Source organism: Oncorhynchus kisutch, linkage group LG6 (assembly GCF_002021735.2).
Source record: "Oncorhynchus kisutch isolate 150728-3 linkage group LG6, Okis_V2, whole genome shotgun sequence".
Classification (NCBI taxonomy): Eukaryota; Metazoa; Chordata; class Actinopteri; order Salmoniformes; family Salmonidae; genus Oncorhynchus; species Oncorhynchus kisutch.
The window spans coordinates 45,446,327-45,464,670 of NC_034179.2; the positions used below are offsets into that span (position 1 = coordinate 45,446,327).

The 18,344-nt window shown below is 42.2% G+C and overlaps 2 protein-coding genes across 3 annotated transcripts in view; both read right to left on the reverse strand.

The window, feature by feature from the left end:
* Positions 1 to 7,039, reverse strand: part of LOC109892904 (unconventional myosin-VIIa) — an 85,459-nt gene extending 78,420 nt beyond the window's left edge. For both annotated transcript variants that reach the window (XM_020485770.2, XM_031826790.1), the window contains exon 1: positions 6,735 to 7,039. The gene's annotated coding sequence lies outside the window, so the exon portion shown is untranslated. The remainder of the gene's footprint in view (positions 1 to 6,734) is intronic.
* Positions 7,040 to 10,677: 3,638 nt separating this feature from the next.
* The window catches only part of LOC109892893 (calpain-5), a 61,821-nt gene continuing 54,154 nt past the window's right edge, over positions 10,678 to 18,344 (reverse strand). The window contains exon 13 of the mRNA XM_020485759.2: positions 10,678 to 18,279. Coding sequence (XP_020341348.1) covers positions 18,097 to 18,279 — 183 coding nt within the window. The 3' untranslated portion in view covers positions 10,678 to 18,096. The remainder of the gene's footprint in view (positions 18,280 to 18,344) is intronic.

The window sequence follows — 18,344 nt, forward strand, 5'->3', positions numbered from 1 at the left end:
TTGACTATGTCAGAGACCGTCACAATATCACAGTATAAATCAAAACAAAACCAGTCTACTTTTAACATTTTGTGATCCTTCCTTCCTCGATAGATTCAGGACAGATCCAGTGAGTTTAAAACAGCTATTTTAAACAATGTTAAACAGCTAGCTTGGTCTTAGGTCCATAAGATTCAGCAGTTTCACTGAACAATGTGGGCTAAATCAACAAAGCCACACTTGTTCCACTTAGTCATAATCATTTAGCTTTTTCAACGTGATCCCAGTTTGGTTCGTTTTCCTGTACTCTGACATGGGAAGGACATTCTGCCCAACTACCGTCACTGAGTGTGTCCAAAATTAGTTTAAGAGCTAGGTTGGAACAAAAGCCTTCACAACCACATCCACAGTCCTCCAGAACCAGGGTTGGTGGCCACTGGGTTAATAAATATGGCAGAAAAAACAAGAAGAAGAATAGATTGAGTTCCTATTGCTGATGGCTATTGAATTCTTTCATATCGGCAAGGGTAGAGGTTAGGCAACTGCATTGACTAAGCTTTTTTTGTCTGACATAATTGGCATGACCAAAACAAGTTGTGAATACCGTAGATTTGTGCAAAAAGATGTTTGTAAGGAAATGCTGCTACAATTGTGGTTTTATTCAAAAAGCATCTCAGAGTTCCGGTGATGCAACTTAGGAAATGGCTGCCTAGTTTTTCGTACTGCACAACGGTTAGGTATTTCCGCCCCTAAATTCAAGTATTTACTCTGAGTATTATAATAACTTATGGAAAAGGAGAATATAGGAAAAGGTCACGGAGCTACAACAACAGCCCGTAACAAGACAGCAGAAGATATAATTGTCGATGAACCCGAAATGGCTAATGCTAGCGCAAATAAGATAGCAGCAGCAAAAGAACCCTCATTTCGTGAGGTGATAAAGGAGGAATTGCGCGAGGCGCTCAAAGGCTTACAAGAGGAACTTCGAGAAGATGTAAGAAAATACCTAAATTAGTTCAAGAAGGACATTAACCAGAAACTGGAAGAAAACAAATTAGAACTTCACAGCATGTCTACAAGAATGGCAGACGCAGAACAGCACATTGGGGAAACGGACACATGGATCTCCGCAGTCAAAGAAATACTTGAACAGTCACTGTAGTGCCAACACGCACTACAGACAAAAGTGACAGAACTCAAAGGTTTCTCACGTCGAAACAACATTAGACTTTATAACGTAGTAGAGGGCGCAGAAAAAGACTCTATGCCCAACTTCGTGGAGGGTCTATTCAAGGGCATACTTGAAGACGACGACCTGGGAATCGAGAGAGCACACCGAGCTCTGGCCTCAAAACCCCCCAGCGGCACCCCACCAAGATCCATAGTAGTACGGTTCCTAAAATTCTCAGTCAAAGAGAAAGTCTTACCTGCAACCTGGAAAAAGCCTGTTAACTTCCAAGGCCAATTGAGTGTTCTTTGATCATGACTACGCGGGAGAGATACTGAAAAGGAAAGAAAGAATACACCCCCATTAATGTCAAACTGCATTTTTTTAAAGTGTCATGCAGGCCTACACTGAACACCACACATTGGCTGCTACTATAGGCTGAATGATAGAACAGCATGTTAAAATGTTATGGGATGCATTTTCTCCATTGTTTTTGATGGTAGGGCACTCTGGTAGGCTTACATTATGATCGAATAGCCACAGTAGCTTACTTGGTCACTGTTAAAAAATGTACTTATCGCCTCAGTTAATGTTTACGTTAATGTTTATCGCCTCAGTTAATGTTTTACTTATCGCCTCAGTTTATGTATCGCCTCAGTTAATGCATGCTGGAAGTTGCACAGATTTTTCACAATGTTGAAGTTTGCGCTCAGCATTACTGAAATTAGAGGGAGCATTGATCCTAATCGAACATTTCATGATGCAGAAATCATTGGAAGAACCAGAGAGCAGGACCTTAAAACCTGTCCCACCCACACTAACAAAGTTCTGTCAAATTAGACATCTCAGTACATGTCCCTTTTTCAGGCACATAATCCAAAAATAAAGGAAACACGAACAGGTCTTAATAGGGCCACCATGAGCCAGAAAAGCTATTGGAGGGTTGCGATACCATTCTTCCACGAGAAATTCCATCATTTGGTGTTTCTTGGGGGCCACTCCAGAATCTTCCATAATAATTCAATTGGGTTGAGATCTGGTGACTGAGACTGCCATGTCGTATGGTTTACATCGTTTTCATGCTCATCAAACCATTCAGTGACCACTAGTGCCCTATGGATGGGGGCATAGCCATGTTAGCAAAAATAATGGCCAAAATAATGGTCTGCCCAGCATTGTTGTACAGTGCCTCCAGCAAGTATTCACACCTCTTGGCTTTTTCAAAAATGTTGTTATGTTACAGCCTGAAATTAAAATGGATTCAATTGAGATTTTGCATCAATGCCCTACACACAATACCTCATAGTGGAATTATGTTTTTAGAAATATTAAATAACATTTTAAAGATGAAATGTATTGAGTCAATAAGTATTCAACTCCTTTGTTATGGCAAGTCTAAATAAAAATTTGCTTAACAAGTCACATAATAAGTTGCATGGACTCTGTGTGCAATAACAGTGTTTAACATGATTTTTGAATGACTACCTCGTCTCTGTACTCCACACATACAATTATCTGTAAGGTCCCTCAGTCTAGCAGTGAATGTCAAACACGGATTCAACCACAAAGACCAGGGAGACTTTCCAATGCCTCGCAAATAAGGACACCTATTGGTAGATTTGTTTAAAAAAAGCACACATTGAATATCCCTTTAGCATTGTGAAGTTACTAATTACACTTTGGATTGTGTATCAATACACCCAGTTACTACATAGATACAGGCGTCCTTCCTTACTCAGTTGCCGGAGAGGAAGGAAACTGCTCAGGCATTTCACCATGAGGCCAATGGTGACTTTAAAACAGTTATAGAGCTTAATGGCTGTGATAGGAGAAAAACAAAGATAGATCAACAACATTACTCTGCAATACTAACCTAAATGACAGAGTGAAAAGAAGGAAGCCTGTATAGAATACAAATATTCCAAAACATGCATCCTGTTTGCAATAAGGCACTAAAGTAAAACTTTTTTTAAAATGTGGCAAAGAAATTCACTTTATGTTCTAAATACAAAGTGTTATGTTTGGGACAAATACAACACATCACTAAGTACCATTCTTCATATATTCAAGCATAGTGTTAGCTGCATCATGTTATGGGTATGCTTGTCATCGGCAAGGACTGGGGAGCTTTTTAGGATAAAAATAAATGAAATAAGGCTTAGCACAGGCAAAACCCTTAAGGGTTTTATCCTTCCTGTTTGGCCCTGTCCGGGGGTGTCCTCGGATGGGGCCACAGTGTCTCCTGACCCCTCCTGTCTCAGCCTCCAGTATTTATGCTGCAGTAGTTTATGTGTCGGGGGGCTAGGGTCAGTTTGTTATATCTGGAGTACTTCTCCTGTCCTTTTCGGTGTCCTGTGTGAATCTAAGTGTGCGTTCTCTAATTCTATCCTTTTCTCTTTCTTTCTCTCTCTCGGAGGACCTGAGCCCTAGGACCATGCCCCAGGACTACCTGACATGATGACTCCTTGCCAGTCCACCTGGCCGTGCTGCTGCTCCAGTTTCAACTGTTCTGCCTTATTATTATACGACCATGCTGGTCATTTATGAACATTTGAACATCTTGGCCATGTTCTGTTATAATCTTCACCCGGCACAGCCAGAAGAGGACTGGCCACCCCACATATGCTCTCTCTAATTCTCTCTTTCTTTCTCTCTCTCGGAGGACCTGAGCCCTAGGACCATGCCCCAGGACTACCTGACATGATGACTCCTTGCTGTCCCCAGTCCATCTGACCGTGCTGCTGCTCCAGTTTCAACTGTTCTGCCTTATTATTATACGACCATGCTGGTCATTTATGAACATTTGAACATCTTGGCCATGTTCTGTTATAATCTTCACCCGGCACAGCCAGAAGAGGACTGGCCACCCCACATAGCCTGGTTCCTCTCTAGGTTTCTTCCTAGGTTTTGGCCTTTCTAGGGAGTTTTTCCTAGCCACCTTGCTTCTACACCTGCATTGCTTGCTGTTTGGGGTTTTAGGCTGGGTTTCTGTACAGCACTTTGAGATATCAGCTGATGTACGAAGGGCTATATAAATACATTTGATTTGATTTGATTTAAGGAAAACCTGGTTCAGTCAGCTTTCCACCAGACACTGGGAGACAAAATAATCTTTCAGCAGGACATAAACACTGGAGTTGCTTACCAAGATGACATTGTATGTCCCTGAGTGGCCTAGTTACAGTTTTTACTTAAATCGGCTTGAAAATATTTGGAAAGACTTGAAAATGGCTGTCTAGCAATGATCAACAATCAACTTGACAGCTGTTGAATATTTTTAAAGCAAATATTGTACAATCCAGGTGTGCAAAGCTCTTAGAGACTTACCAAGTAAGACGCACAGCTGTAATCTCTACCAAAGGTTATTCTAATACGTATTTTTTTAAACCTTTATTTAACTAGGCAAGTCAGTTAAGAACAAATTCTTATTTTCAATGACAGCCTAGGAACAGTGGGTTAACTGCCTGTTCAGGGGCAGAACGACAGATTTGTACCATGTCAGCTCGGGGGTTTGAACTTGCAACCTTCCGGTTACTAGTCCAGCGCTCTAACCACTAGGCTACAGTGTACGGTGTAAATGAAATATTTCTGTATTTCATTTTTAATACATTTGCCAACATTTCTAGAAATTTGTTTTCACTTTGTCATTGTGGGGTATTGTGTGAAGATGGGTGAGAGAGAAAATCCATTTTGAATTCAGGCTGTAACACAACAAAATGTGGAATAATTCAAGTGGTATGAATACTTTCTGAAGACACTGTACAGTGGGGTCTGAAACTGGATGGTGGACCATTCTTGACACACACGGTAAACTGTCAAGCGTGAAAAACCCAGCAGCTTTGCAGTTCTTCACACCCTCTAACCGGTGCGCCTGGCACCTACTACCATACCCCATTCAATGGCACTTAAATATTTTGTCTTGCCCATTCAACATCTGAATAGTACACAAACACAATCCAATTGTCTCAAGGCTTAAGAATCCTTCTTTAAACACTATGGGATCGGTGTCCCCCCCGCTGGACGGTTGAGCTAATGTAGGCTAATGTCCAATTTACAGTAGCTATTACAGTGAAAGAATACCATGCTGTTGTTTGAACAGATATGCAATGGTTGATTGGATCAGTCTAAAACTTTGCACATACACTGCTGCCATCTATTGGCCAACATCTAAATTGCGCCTGGGCTGGAATAATACATTATGGCCTTTCTCTTGAGTTTGAGTTTATTTTTATTTTTACAGGGACAGTGCACATTAATCAACATTTCAGTAAAAGTGCCAGTTTTAGCCAACCGGCTAATTTTCAACCGCAGTCCCTGGGCAGGTTATTAAAAACAATTACAATATAGACAATAGCAACATAGAACAAGCAAGACATAGCATACAGACAGAGCAACATAGGACAAGCAAGACGTAGCATACAGACAGAGCAGCATAAAACAAAAAGCAGCAAGACAAAATTCATAAAAGCAACAAAGTGTTTCCACACCTCACAAGCTACAGACAACAGACAACATGGAGTGGCAACACACAGCTAGGGACCATGTTCACAAATCTGATCTCATCTTTGCATTTCAAAGATGTTACAAAAAAAAATTCCCTGATCAATGGCCGATGTCCTCCTTAATAAGGATTTTTCAATTTTTTCAATTTTTGATACCATTTGAAAGTAAACACTGAAGTTTGTGGAAATTTGAAATTAATGTAGAAGAATATAACACATTAGATCTGGTAAAATATATTACAAACAAAAAGTGGTTCAAACTGTAGAACCAAGTTCCTACATTTGAATATAAAATTGATTTCATCAAACAAAACTATGCTACAATTTATCTCTGGGACCCTCAGGATGACAAATAAGAGCAAGATTACTGAATACAAGTACATTATTGACATTCAGAGGTGAATGTATCAAACCAGTTTCTGTGATGTGTTTTGTTGTTGTGCACTCTCCTCAAACAATAGCATGGTATGTTTTTACTGTAATAGCTACTGTAAATTAGACACTGCAGTTAGATAAAAAATAAATAAAGCTTTCTGCCCATATAAGACATGTCTATGTCCTGGAAAGTTGGCTGTTGTTTACAACGTTATTCTAGTCACATTGGTGCACATTAGCAACAACCGTCCCGGTTTAGGGACACGGATCTGTAGAGGTTAAAAAACAACATGCACAAGGAAATCTAGAATTTAGATACCTCTAAGCACCAACGTCAAACGCCTTTTCTCATTCTCACTCACAATCCTACCAGTTCTTTACTAGGGTCATTTAATCATATTTTACCAACTTGATTTAATAAAAAAAGTACAACTCCACTTGAACACACATTCTGGCAACATACACACTCCCGACCACCACACACACACGCACAGAAAGATTCATGTTCTGTTTCTCTAAGTCAGAGTATAAATGGTCCCCTTTGAGGCCTGGTACGGAGGGAGGATGCAGTGGGCTTGAGCTGGCTGAGCGGCGAGCAAGCCGTAAGAGGATTTGGGTAACTAATGCCTGAAGAAAGGCGCCAACACCGTGCCCTGGGACAGCTAAGCCCTCAGCCCTGACTGCCTTACGTCATTTACTTCCTTACTTACCACTCAAGACACTCCAGTTCCTCTGTCTCCTCGCTTCGTTACTCTTTCCTTGTCCCTCTCTTCCACTCTGGTAAGTCCAGGTAACTGGTTACAGCCAGATAGCAGATGAATCAATGGGAAGAAGCAGGGTGACCAAAAGAAAAACTCTCTTGAAATCTTTCCACTTGCTGCAGTCTCGGTCTCTGTTTGTCCTCTCTCACGCTGTCACATGCTTTCCCCTTTTCCTTCTCTCTCTCTCTGATGTACCTGTTGCTGTCTGGTAGAAGAGTGACTACAGCCCCTCTCTCGCTCATTCAGTTAGACCGCTGATCTCCATTAGCAGGGAGGCGGGCTTAGTGCGCCACACAGGCACAGTGACCAGTCGGTCGGAAGGGAGAAGGGGGAAGGAGGGGGGAAGAGGAAGAGGCTGGGGACTGAGATGTCATGGGGTGGCAGACGGTGCCAGACTGGTCAGGGTTGCAACAGACAGGGCTGGCCACTTGGCTGCTTAGACGCAGGGCTAGATGCAAGATACATATCTGCTCTCCTCCGCCCAATACCTTCCTCCATCCTGCACCTATTGTCCCACAAAACACATTGTAATGTAATATATAGTGCCCTCAGAAAGTATTCATACCATTTGATTTATAGCCTGAATTCAAAATGAATTTAAATAGAAGGGTGAAAAATAACATCTACACACAATACCCCATAATGACCAAGTGAAAACATGTTTTTAGAATATATATATTGTATATTGTAAATGAAATACAGACCTATCTCATTTAGAGATATGTAGTAGAAACTATACCTTGATGTCCAAGGAATTGTCAGTAGATCTCCGAGAGATTTGTGAGGAGGCATACATTGCATTCGGAAAGTATTCAGACCCCTTCACTCTTTCCACATTGTTACGTTACAGCCTTATTCTAAAACGGATTAAATACATTTTTTCCACATCAATCTACACACAATGCCCCATAATGACAAAGTGAAAACAGTTGTTTAGACATTTTTGCTCATTTATTAAAAAGATGAAACACGAATACCTTATTTACATAAATATTCAGACCCTTTGCCTTGAACCGAAATTTAACTCGGGTGCATCCTGTTTCCATTTATCATCCTTGAGATGTTTCAACAACTTGATAGGAGTCCACCTGTGGTAAATGAAATGTATTGGACATGATTTGGAAAGGCACACACCTGTCTATATAAAGTCCCACAGTTGACAGTGCATGTCAAAGCAAAAACCAAGCCATGAGATCGAAGGAATTGTCCGTAGAGCTCTGAGATAGGATTGTGTCGAGGCACAGATCTGGGGAAGGGTACAAAAGATATTCTCTAGCATTGAAGGTCCCCAAGAACACAGCGGCCTCCATCATTCTTAAATGGAAGAAGTTTGAAACCACCAAGACTTCCTAGAGCTGGCCCCCCGGCCGAGAAGGGTCTTGGTCAGGGAGGTGACCAAGAATCTGATGGTCACTCTGACAGATCTCCAGAGTTCCTCTGTGGAGATGAGAAAACCTTCCAGTAGGACAACCATCTCTGCAGCACTCCATCAATCAGGTCGTTATGGTAGAGTGTCCAGACAGAAGCTGCCCCTCAGTAAAAGGCACATGACAGCCTGCTTGGAGTTTGCCAAAAGGCACTTAAAGGACTCTCCGACCACGAGAAACAAGATTCTCTGGTCTGATGAAACCAAGATTGAACTCTTTGGCCTGAATGCACATCTGGAGGAAACCAGGCACCGCTCATCACCTGGCATAGTGATAGCAACATCATGCTGTGGGGATGTTTTTCAGGTGCAGGGAATGGGAGACTGGCATGATTGAGGGAAAGATGAACGAGCAAAGTACAGAGAGATCCTTGATGAAATCCTCCAGAGTGCTCGGGACCACAGACTGGGGCGAAGGTTCACCTTCCAACAGGACAACGACCCTAAGCACAAAGAAGTGGCTTCGGGACACGTATCTGAATGTCCTTGAGTGACCCTGCAAGAGCCCCAAATTGAACCTGATTGAACATCTCTGGAGACCTGAAAATAGCTATACGGCGACGCTCCCCATCCAACCGAGCTGGAGAGGGTCTGCAGAGAGGAATAGGAGAAACTCCCAAAATACACGTGTGCCAAACCTGTTTTTGCTTCATCATTATGGGGTATTGTGTGTAGATTGTTGGAAGAAAAAAAACAATGTAATCCATTTTAAAATAAGGCTGTAACACAGACCCGGGTTTGATCCCAGGCTGTGTCACAACCGGCCATGATCGGGAGTCCCATAGGGCGGTACATAAATGGCCCAGCGTCGTCCGGGTTAGGCCGGCGGGACATTACTTGGCTCATCACACTCTAGCGACTCCTTGTGGCAGGCCGGGCACCTGCAGACTGACCTCGGTCTTCAGTTGAACGGTTGAACGTTTCCTCCGACACATTGGTGCGGCTGGCTTCCGGGTTAAGCGGGCGGGTGTTAAGGAGCACGGTTTGGCGGGTCATGTTTTCGGAGGACGCATGACTCGACCTTCACCTCTCCCGAACCCGTTTGGGAGTTGCAGCCATGAGACAAGATCGTAATTGGATATGACAAGCAAAAAAGACTCTTCCTAGAGCTGGCCGTCCAACCAAACTGAGCAACTGGGCAAGAAGGACCTTTGTCAGGGAGGTGACCAAGAACCAAATTACCAATCTGACAAAACTACTGAGCGACTTAGCTGAGATGGGAGAACCTGCCAGAAGGACCAGTCTCGTGACGTGACAGCACGTCACCATCCTGGGATTTGTGGGAGAGTGGCCAGATGAAAGCCAATCCTGAGAAAAAGGCACATGACAGCACGTCTGGAGTTTGCAGAAAGGCGCATGAAAGACTGAGCATAAGGCAATGGTCTGATGAGACCACAATTTTACTCTTTGGCCTAAGTGCAAAGCGCAATGTCAGGAGAAAACCAGGCACAGCTCATCACCAGTCTAACAACATTCTTAATGTGAAGTATGGTAGGGACTAGGGGAACAGGGTCTAGGGGAATGGTAAGGTTAGCAGGAGCAATGAATGGAGCCAAATACAGGCAAATCCTTGATGAAGACCTGCTTTAGAGTTTAAATGCCCTTAGACTGGGGGGGAGAATTTACATTCCAACAGGACAATGACCCCAAGCATACAGCAAAAGCAATGCTGGAATGCCTAAAGAAAAATAATGTGAAAGTCCTTGAGTGGCCCAGCCAAAGCCCAGACTTGAATTCCATTTTAAATCTGTGGAAAGACCTGAAGATTGCTGTAAACTGCCGCTCCTCATCTAATTTACCATAGTTTTAGAAAATCTGCAAAGGTAGAATGGGAGAAAATCCCCAAATCAAGATGTCAAAGACGATACAGTAATACCAAGACCACTCAAAGCTGTAATCGCGGCCAAAGGTGCTTCTACAAATTATTGACCCAGGGGTGTGAATACTTACGTAAGTTAGATACTTATCTACTTCATTTTTTATTTTTTTTATCACTTTGTCATTATGGGGTATTTTGTGAAGATGGCTTAGAAAAAAAATATTTTTAATCAATTTTGAATTCAGGCTGTAAAAACAAAATGTGGAATAATTCAAGGGGTATGAATACTTTTTGAAGACACGTTACAGTGGGGTTTGAAATGATTGACACCCTTGATAAAAATGTGCAAGGGTGTCAATAATTTTGGACCCCACTATGTATAAGGAGGAGAAGGAGGGTTAACACAGTTGTGTAAATCCTGGCTTATAAATAGGGTGGGTTTGGGGACTATGTGTATGTGCCAGTTGATAATGCCATGTGAAGACTGAGGGTCTTGTTTTTTTAAACGACAACTACTAACCGTATAATGAGACAGACGTAATTACACCAAAGTTAGATTCAATTTACTTACTGAATTTAATGGAATTGACCCCAACCCTGAACCACACATTGGCAGCCATTTCTGACAGATAAAATTGAAAATAAAATCAGGTTTAATGTTTTATTTGAAAGTCATGCCACAAGTTGACATAAAATACAAAATGAAAATAAATGATTTCCAGATCATAACTATAAAATAACCACAGTGTAACCGATAATGAAATCAAACAAACATGCACGGTAACAAAAAAAGACAGCGTAAGAACACTCAGATAAGCATACAGTACATAAGATACAGCCTTCTGATATCTAGCTATCAGTAAACATATCAGTGTTAAGCGTAAAGAACACAAGGTTAATTGGATATATAAAATTAACAAGAGTATAAAATATTGATAAAAGATAGGCTACTCGTTATAAAGACCTTAGTATCTTCTATAAGTGTCACCATGCAGTATATTCCAGCCTCGAGTTAATAAACATCCTCAGAAAAGTACAAGAGAATCACAAGCTCCTTCGTCAAACGTATCAGACTCCATTTTGGAAACATGGCCACCACAGAAGGTGTCTCATGACTTGGCAAATTTGAGTGAGCAATGTCATATAATCTACATAATGCTATCGTAAAGATGACGTAACACCTAGCATAAACATGTATGACGTTTCATGACCAATGTCCTTTAAAGTTCACATGCAGCGGTATGCAGGCTAACAAACTCCAGGTAGCTCCGAGGCTAAATGAGCTAACATAGGTAAATCATTGCACCATGGTGATGTCTGTGTTCAACTGAAACATAGAAAGTACTGTTTGGCCATTACACAGGCTTTAATAAAACACATAATCCAAATAAATTGTAAACACAACACAAACACTCTCTGCAATCAATTATTTTCGGTATTCCTCACATTTTTTATGTTGTTTTTTTTGCTTTCAAATTTAACTGGATAAGTATCTGACAAGTATTCTTGCGGACCATTGCTTTAAAATGTCTCTCAACTATTATATGCTCTTGCGTCTGAAATGTAAAGAATATATTGTAATGACCCTGGACTTGATAAGCACAGTACAATCCCTCCCAACTGGGATAGCCCTATTGTAATTGTGGATAGGGTGTTCATCTTTAGGCTAGGCAACTGGTGTTCACAGCCCACTACAGACTTAGCACAACTTCCACATTTATTAGGAAGTGGGATAGTGATCGTGGCTTTCGAAGGTAAGTCCTGTAAACGGAGGGGGTAATGATGAACTTAAGAGTGTAACGATCCTATCCTTGAAAGGTGCCTAACAATCTCTTCCAGTGGGGATATCCTTATTGGGATCGGGGGGGTAGGAGGTTTGTGTCACGATCAGGCGACTGGGGTTTGCGGCCCACGAGGGACCTTGTGCTACTTCCTTGTTCGTCACCATATATCTACATTTGTCACAATAGGAGTCCTGCGGTAGTGGACAAACACTTTGGCTGCTGCCACTTTTCATATACAGTACATACTGTTTGGGATGCTGAATTCAAATGTTCAGAATCTGTAAAATACATGCAAGTATGCAACAGAATCCTTCAATATATGAAAGTAGTAACACTGTTTACAACACTGAATAAAAAATATAATATCTTTGTAAATCAAACTGTGCAAGCTGATTTGAAGTAATTTGCTTCATGCATTGGTGTTATTGGTTTGATATAAAACTGGCCAAAGTTCTGAACATTCTTATGCGTTTTGTGTCCTTAAAACATTTGCCATGGACCATCAGAAAAATATATACAGAGCCAGAAAAATCAGATCACCGAATTGACACTCCGCTCACCAAGGGTAAACCAATCGTACCTTGAGTAAGTGATGCTTCTGGCAAATGACAAGAACGTGCAATGTTAACGTAATGAGATCTCAACCAGCACGCGTGTTTGACAAAGACACACAAAAAAAGCATATTGGAACGAGAAAGGCTTGACAATTCCCACAATGTTTAACTAGTTATTGTATGTCCACAAGAGCGACAAACAAAGCTAATCTACTGCAGAACCTGAACCAACAGTACACTGCAGTACAATGGTCTTTTCCTCCCGTCCATTTTGGCACCGTTGTGGCACATATTTGTCTGGAGTTAAAAAGACGAGCGATGGTCTACCACAATGTGATACAACCCCTTGGTCCTGTTGACTATTATTGGTTCAGATATGGTCAGAACAGACGCTGTAATACTACAACTAGCAATAACTAACGATAAGGACTTGGGCAAACTACCTAACTGAAGACATTGTTTGTCTGTGGGGGTCACAACAAGATTGTGAAACTGAGTCGTATAAATAGCTAAAATGGCTGCTGCTAACCTGCCAGCCTGCCCACCACGGGTGCCCCTGGTCAGAGTAGAGCCGAGCACCAGTCTGGCTGAATGGACACACATGGCTACATCCTGGCAACAGAAAACCAACCAATCCCCTTATTGACAGGAGGACCTCTTCTTCACCTGGCATGGAAGATTAATCTGCTTGGTATATCATATTTTAACCCTGTGACACCTGTATGCACTCTATGGTACTCTATTGCCTTTACCATGACCCTTCTCTCCATAGCGTTATATTCTCTGTAACACTTTACTTAGAGGATAAACAGAACGTTAGCTTTTGGGGGTGATCTTGAGGCTCGACTTCGTCTCGGGCCTAACGACACCCGCGCCAATATATCCCCCAAACACCGGCTTCTCAGGCATTATCACTTCATTATCATCTCAAAATGATCCTGACTAAATTACAGCCATTATGAGTAACTTGAACGTTTCCTTCATAGAGACAAAACATCTAGGTTATTATAGTTGTGATTTAGTTTTCGTTTATAGATTTTTATTTCAAATTCAGTTTAGTTTCAGCTCGTCTTCAGACAAATGTACTATTTTTTTTTTAAATTTACTTTGAGTTGGATAAAATAATTTCTATATCATTTGATATTATTTCATGTCAGTTTAAATGTGTGTGTTAGGGACAGAAAGTAGCATTATGCATGCGTGGCAGGTCTATAGTTTCTATTCTGGGGGGGGGGGGTCCCTTCTTGTCACTGGGGGACAATAATACATAAGGTGATGGGTCAGGTCATAGGTTTGTTTCGGTTTAAATTCTAAATGAATCTTAATGTGACTTGGATTTAAAAGGATAATCGTCTGTGTCTAACTCAGATTCAGACATTCCTACCACACCGTTCAAAGCTATGGCCAGCTCTGATTGTTGTTGATCATTCTCTTGCCAGTTCTGTAATAGCTCGATAGCCTTGACTATGTTCACCCCGTTGTCAGTTACGACAAGTAGGATCTTCTCCTCTGGTATGTCACTTGCAGTCAATTACCTCTCCGGTGTATGGATGCTAAATCCGATGGAGGTTGGAGCAACGCATGCTGTGCCTTGTTGGAGGAGGGGTGATAGAAGCAGGCTGATATACCCATAAATGAAGTAGTCATTCCTTTCTTGCTCCATCCGTTTACACACGGTCATTTTGTCATGCCTCTTTCAGAATCTCCTTAACTTTCTGGGTTGCTGTATCCATTTGCAAAGCAATCCACCTGTTTACTCTAGCAGCGCCAGGTTTTACATTTGGGATCAGGTGGTTGGTTGAATTATCTGAAGGCTCGTGGACTTGCCAGACTGGATGAATAAATGAACAAGCGCTTCTTCTCTTTTTTTAAACTTGTATTAGGTTCTGATGTTTCTATTCTTTTCATGCTAAAGTTGGTTGCTGTTGACGAGCAGATACTAATAAGCCGGTGGCTGGCTTTATAATGAAAGTGTATGATTCTTTGTGGGCACAGTTCAGATGAACGTTGAGGTTCTTTGGGTGTTCTCTTTAATCTCTGTCCCACACGTGCTGCCATCTTCTGACACTCCAATACATTTTCTTTTGTCCTTTCTAGCAATGTACTCAAAACAACGGATGCCGCCATTGTTCACGCCTATGGTTCACATTCAAGCTCGGATTTCTTCCCTGTTAGCTACAGGCTTGACGGTTGCCAGTAGAACGCTACCTGCCCGAATGCATAGTGCCAACTGTAAACTGATTGATTTGATGATTTGATTTGAAACTTTGGTGGAGGAGGAATAATGGTCTGGTTAGGCCCCTTAGTTCCAGTGAAATCTTAACGCTACAGCATGCAATGACATTCTAGACGATTCTGTGCTTACAATTTTGTGGCAACAGTTTTTTTATTTTCTTATTTTACCTTTATTTAACTAGGCAAGTCAATTAAGGACAAATTCTTATTTTCAATGACGGCCTAGGAACAGTAGGTTAACTACCTGTTCAGGGGCAGAACGACAGATTTGTACCTTGTCAGCTCGGGGGTTTGAACTTGCAACCTTCCGGTTACTAGTCCAACGCTCTAACCACTAGGCTACCCTGCCGCCCCGAGGAAGCCCCGTTCCTGTTCCAGCATGACAATGCCCGCGTGCACAAAGCGAGGTCCATACAGAAAGGGTTTGTCGAGAACGGTGTGGAAAAACTCGACTGGCCTGCACAGAGCCCTGACCGCAACCACATTGAATTGGAACGCTGACTTCGGGCCAGGCATGATCGCCCGACATTAGTGCCCGACCTTACTAATGCTCTTGTGGCTGAATGGAAGCAAGTCCCCCCAGCAAAGTTCCAACATCTAGTGGAAAGTCTTCCCAGAAGAGTGGAGGCTGTTATAGCAGCAAAGGGGCACCAACTCCATATTAATGTCCATGATTTGGAATGAGAGGTTCAACGAGCGGGTATCCACATACTTTTGGTATAAAATGTTTTTCTGAATTATTTTATTTCAGTTTACTAAATTGTTTGTCTAATTTTCTATATTTTCTATTTTTTGTTTCAGTTTTTGTTAAATTATGTTACTTGTATAACATATTGCCTTATAACAAGACAGTTTGAAGTTTCTGCTTGCAAAGCAGCTCTGCCAATATCGGCACCGCTGTTTACATGAATGAATTTGGACGATTCTAATTATGCTAACTACTGGCAGATACTGTCGCTATGGGCCTTCAGACACAAAAATAGATTTAGCATGAACTATCCCTTTCAGAGTTTTTTTTTTAGCAACCAGTTTAGTCTCTCTGTCTTAGTCTGCAACTGAACAGCATAGAAGGAAATACATATGTCACACAGCACCTGAATGACATTTTCGTCATTTGAAGCAACGAATGACAGTAAATAGTAAAAACATATTGTTATGAATGGTGGATGTCACTGATCAGTACCTTAAAAAGTGACCCTTTTAAACATCTTGATATGACATTGATATGAGGTGCAATAGTGTAAACATGCTGATTCTTAAACACGACCATTTGTTTCCCACACTGAAGATGGAAAGAAAATATAAAATAGTAACAATGGAAGAACAATACAAGGCCATGTACATATCATTAAAAATGATCTATGTGAGACACATTAATTCAATAAATATATAAATATATAAACTGTGATAATGCAATAAATAAATCAAATGCAATAAATGCCATTGTTCGAGGAATGCAAAAAAAGAAAAGGCATTGAAACAAGCACATAAACAAGTAAACAGGATTGATGGTTCGATAAAGAGAAAGCGAGAGATCGGTCGGTCGAAAGCTCTCCGCATTACATTCAAAAAAATAAAATGTCTCTGGAATGATTCTTAACGTACGTGGGATCCCACGTCAGATCCTACTCTAGAAAAGTCTCTGCAATCATATTGCACTTTTGTATCTCCTTTCTCTGCCGCTTGCCACTGTCAAAGGGAGATAAATAGCCTGTGGAAAGCAGGTCAAAAGAGAAAGCGCGACATCATCTACGTGAGAAGAGATGCTAAAGGTTTTGGGGGCTGTATCAGTGATGCTTCTGAATGATGTGATAGTCTCTGTCTTGGCCAGACAAAAACCCACTCTTTTCACACTACAATTTCAAATAGTTTAAAATGATGCTAATCCAAACTGTGTTCCGGTCGGGAATAGCGGTATCGAGTCACAACAGAGTCAGAGCCAGGAACAAGGCTATGGCACGCTGTTTTTGGCAGGAGTCGACTGATGGATTTCCTGCCTCTTCTCTCTCTTCTTCCGCTCATCCCTCCATCCAGCCGTGTCCGTGAGCCTGTCAGAGCCAGGCGAGGTGCATGATGTTCAAAGGCGCAGGCATAACACATACGAATGCATGCACACACACACACACACACACACACACACACACACACACACACACACACACACACACACACACACACACACACACACACACACACACACACACACACGGACAACAGCTGCTGTGTCTCTCAGTTCACGCGATTCAGGTCAATTGACAGGAGTCCCATGACTTAGGAAGCGTTAGGCAGTGGCGTTGCCATAGAGATGACCGACTGACGTGGCACAGTGGCAACTGCCGCCGGCAAAAGAGAGAGGGAGGGAGGGCCTGGTCCGTCTTTGGTCCCGTAAAGCACTTGAACATGGCACTCCACTGGAGCATATTAAAAGCGCCGGTTGCTAAGCTAAGAGTGTGATGCCTACTTAAATAAAGGTAAATTAAATCAAACATTTGTGTGTAAACGGGGCGTGTGCAATGCAGGCAGAATCTTTTTGCCGTGCTAAACTCTATTTTGTCCATGGCAACCTGTAGAAGCGAAGGGTAGCGTATTCTGAGGGGATGGGAGTGGGAAGAGGGGAAAGATGTGATGGAGGGGGGAGGAGGCAAGGCTACACCCAGTGTACCACCCAATACAATGACCCCCCTCCCACCCGACATATGGCTGGTCACAGGCTCCTAAAGGGACCCACTCAGCCTTAAGGCGATGTATAGCCCTTAGAGACGCTGGCAGATGCATGAGGGGTGCAGGAGCATGTTAAAAGTGTGTGTGTGTGTCTGTGTGTGTGAGAGAGAGAGTTGAAGGCATGTAGAGAGTAGTCTTGCCTACTACTTACTAAAACGATATACATACTGTGTACTAGTCATACTTCATACTATTTAGAATGTACTGTTTAGTATATGTAGGCAGTAAGCTTAAAAAAACAAAACATACCAGGCTCACCCCATACTGAGAATGTGACATCTAACGCACAATTGCTTTGTTTCCCACCATTCTTTCATTTTGGTAGCTGATTATCAGCGGTTTATCGGCTGCTGTCACACCTACGAGGGTCTGAAAAGACACTTCTCTTCCTCAATAGTGTGCAGGGAATTCTACTAGATGGAAATATTGAATGAGTATGACATCCTGGCATTTAAAGCAAACAAAACGTTCAATATTTCACATACTATAAAACTTGATATTTTCGCATACCCAATCAGCCTACTATTTGGACATGGCCTGTGTGTTTGTGTGTGTGTGTGTGTAACAGTGAGAGTGAGAGAAAGAGTCAGAAAGAAAGAAAGCTGTGTGTATATGTTGAAGGGGGTGTTGGGTTGGGTGGAGCAGGGGTGGGGGGGGGATTAACCGTTGAACTGACATGCTCGGTTTAGGGGGGCGAAAGGTCGTCAAGATGACAAAGGTCAAACTCCTTTGACATCTCATGGCGAGAGCGGCGACGGCGGTGGTTGTGACGTCATATGTTGATGAGTGTGATGCAGGTGATGAGGCGCACGGTGACCGTGCCCGGGAGGTCGTTGTCTTGGCGATTGCCCTTGTCGCGCAGGTGGAGTGTGTGCTGCTCCTGCCGGTCGTTTGGGTCACTGGACAGGGTCACCTGACCCAGGAAGGTATCCACAATTACGTTCTTATTGTAGATCTATTATGGTATGGCCCAAGGTCCAAGGAGAGCAGAGAAGAAAGAGACAAAGCGGGAGATAGGGG